Source organism: Microcaecilia unicolor, chromosome 14 (assembly GCF_901765095.1).
Source record: "Microcaecilia unicolor chromosome 14, aMicUni1.1, whole genome shotgun sequence".
Classification (NCBI taxonomy): Eukaryota; Metazoa; Chordata; class Amphibia; order Gymnophiona; family Siphonopidae; genus Microcaecilia; species Microcaecilia unicolor.
The window spans coordinates 25,338,184-25,340,613 of NC_044044.1; the positions used below are offsets into that span (position 1 = coordinate 25,338,184).

Here is a 2,430-nt window from a genome sequence, read left to right on the forward strand (position 1 = left end):
TTCAGCACAGAATTCAAGTCTAACTTTAGGAGTCATTAATAGAATTCCATAGTTAACCCTCCATTGCCCCAGGAACAAATTAACTGGCTGTATATAACATGTAAACTAATTTGATTGTAAACACAGAAATGAGGTATATCGAATCCCATCCCTCTTAACCTTGTACCCAGTTAAACACTTTTGAATGTCAGACCTCATGTTATCATTGTAGACCTTAAGTACCGAGGAATTTTTCTCCCATTTTGAGTCTATAAGAGAAGTGCTCGGTACATCTTACCACCAAGGGATGCTTTAACACTCGTGGTGAAGAGAAGTATCTTTATTAGTCAAGAAATCTTTATGGACATTCATCAATCTACATAATCAAAGAAAATAAACTGAATTGTTTGTACTCAAGGAATTTGACTTGATGATAGATATATTACACGCTTTGTGTTCATTGTGATTCAATTTATTAACATACACAAATTTGTCTTTGGCATTCCACACCCCTTTCTAAATATGCAATTATAATTTCCAAATTTATTTACATTTAATTGTAAATTTTAGGACAAACTTGACGTCCAGTTAACAATCTTTTTTTGAGCAAGTAGTTTTCAACTCATTTTCCAGTTTTGGTGACATGTACAAGGATTTCTACAATTCGCACCAGCAACACCTAGGCAACCATTTAGCCGGCGTCAGAGAGATACAAACAGTTTAGCTGCAAATCTTTTTCCATGCTCTGTTTAGGGCCTTAAGCACTTCTTTGTTTCTTAGGCTATAAATCAATGGATTCATGAGCGGAGTTATGGCTGAGAAAAACAAAGCGACCACTTTATCCGCCTTGTAGGTTTGCTTGGGATTGGGCCGCAGATAGATGAAGATAGCTGTGCCAAAGAAGATCAGAACCACAGTGAGGTGAGAAGCACAGGTGGAGAAGGCTTTTTTCCGTCCTGTGGTAGAAGGGATTCGGAGTATGGTGAGGATAATATAAAAATACGACACAGATATGAGGAAGAGAGATGTTAGAACTATAATCCAAGCAAGGACAAAAAAAATAATTTCACTGATAAATGTATCCGAGCAGGCCAACTTCAAAAGGGGGATGAAATCGCAAAAGAAATGGTTTATTTGATTGGAACTGCAAAATGAGAACTGGGATGCTGGGATGGACATGGTCCATCCATTAAGGAAACCGCTCGTCCAGGATCCGATAGACAGCTGTTTACAAAGCCTACTGTTCATAATGGTGCCATACCGCAGAGGGTAGCATATCGCGAAATACCGATCAAATGCCATTACGGTGAGCAGGATGTATTCAATGGACCCCAAGGTAAAAAAGAAACACAGCTGCGCAATGCAGCTTCGGTAAGGAATCGCTTTGTTACCCGTTAGGAAGCCAGAGAGCATTTTCGGGATGGTTGCTGTTGTATACCAGATTTCCAGGAAGGCAAAGTTGCTGAGAAAGAAGTACATTGGGCTGTGAAGGTTCTTATCAACGGTTACTAATGTTATTATCATACTATTTGTTGCAATGGTTAAAATGTAAATGACCAGAAAGACCATAAAGTATAATATTTGTATCTCTCGGGGTCCGGGGAACCCAAGGAGCAGGAATTCTGTAAAGGATGTTTGATTATAGGCTGTCATGATTGACCTGCAGAGATCAAAAGATAGACACTTAAAATATTGGTTCCAAGAGATAAAATAATTCTATAAATTAATAACTATAAAGTATTAACAATGCAATTCTATAAACTAGACATTCGAATTTATGTGTGTATTATTATTATTTGCTTAACTATTTTATGATTATTTGATTTACCCTGCCTAGAACCTTGGATTGAGCAGGTTATAAATATTTTAAAGAAATAAATAACGGACCCTTTTACAAAAGCACGGTGGGCCTACTGCTGGCTTGCCATGCGGCGAGTCGGCTTTATGTCCGTGCTCCCAGGGGAACCCAGCAGTATTTCTGACTCCCACCATGTGCCATTTCCAGAGCTGGAAAATAGTTTTGTGTCATGTGCTCCCTGTTTACCACTGGGCTATCGCCGGAGCCCTTCCTGCCTGTTTAATAGGAGGCGATAAGGGCTCCCCCAGCAACACAGTATGACCAATGATCGTACCGGACAATATACAATCTTCATTACCTTCGACCCTCTATAATTACCTCTTTCCAGCACTATGCATCCATGTATTTGTTATCAACCGCCCTGGCGATTGCCTTGACGGTACTATGTAAGCCACATTGAGCCTGCAAATAGGTGGGAAAATGTGGGGTACAAATGTAACAAATAAATAAAATTAAAAAATGACCATGCGCCAATGCCTTTGCGTAGTGGACAGCCATTTCTTTCCCCTTCAAAAAAAATGGTGGTAAAATGTGGCCTCAGTGCAACAAACCCATGCTCTGACGTCACCTCGAGGGGGGGGGGGGGGCTTTTA

The 2,430-nt window shown here is 39.9% G+C and overlaps 1 protein-coding gene across 1 annotated transcript; it reads right to left on the bottom strand.

Moving 5' to 3' along the window:
• Positions 1-699: 699 nt before the first annotated feature.
• LOC115457161 (olfactory receptor 6F1-like) lies at positions 700-1,632 on the bottom strand. Its single transcript, XM_030186586.1, has one exon. The coding sequence runs from the start codon at positions 1,630-1,632 to the stop codon at positions 700-702; it is 933 nt and encodes a 310-aa protein (XP_030042446.1).
• Between the last annotated feature and the right edge of the window lie 798 nt (positions 1,633-2,430).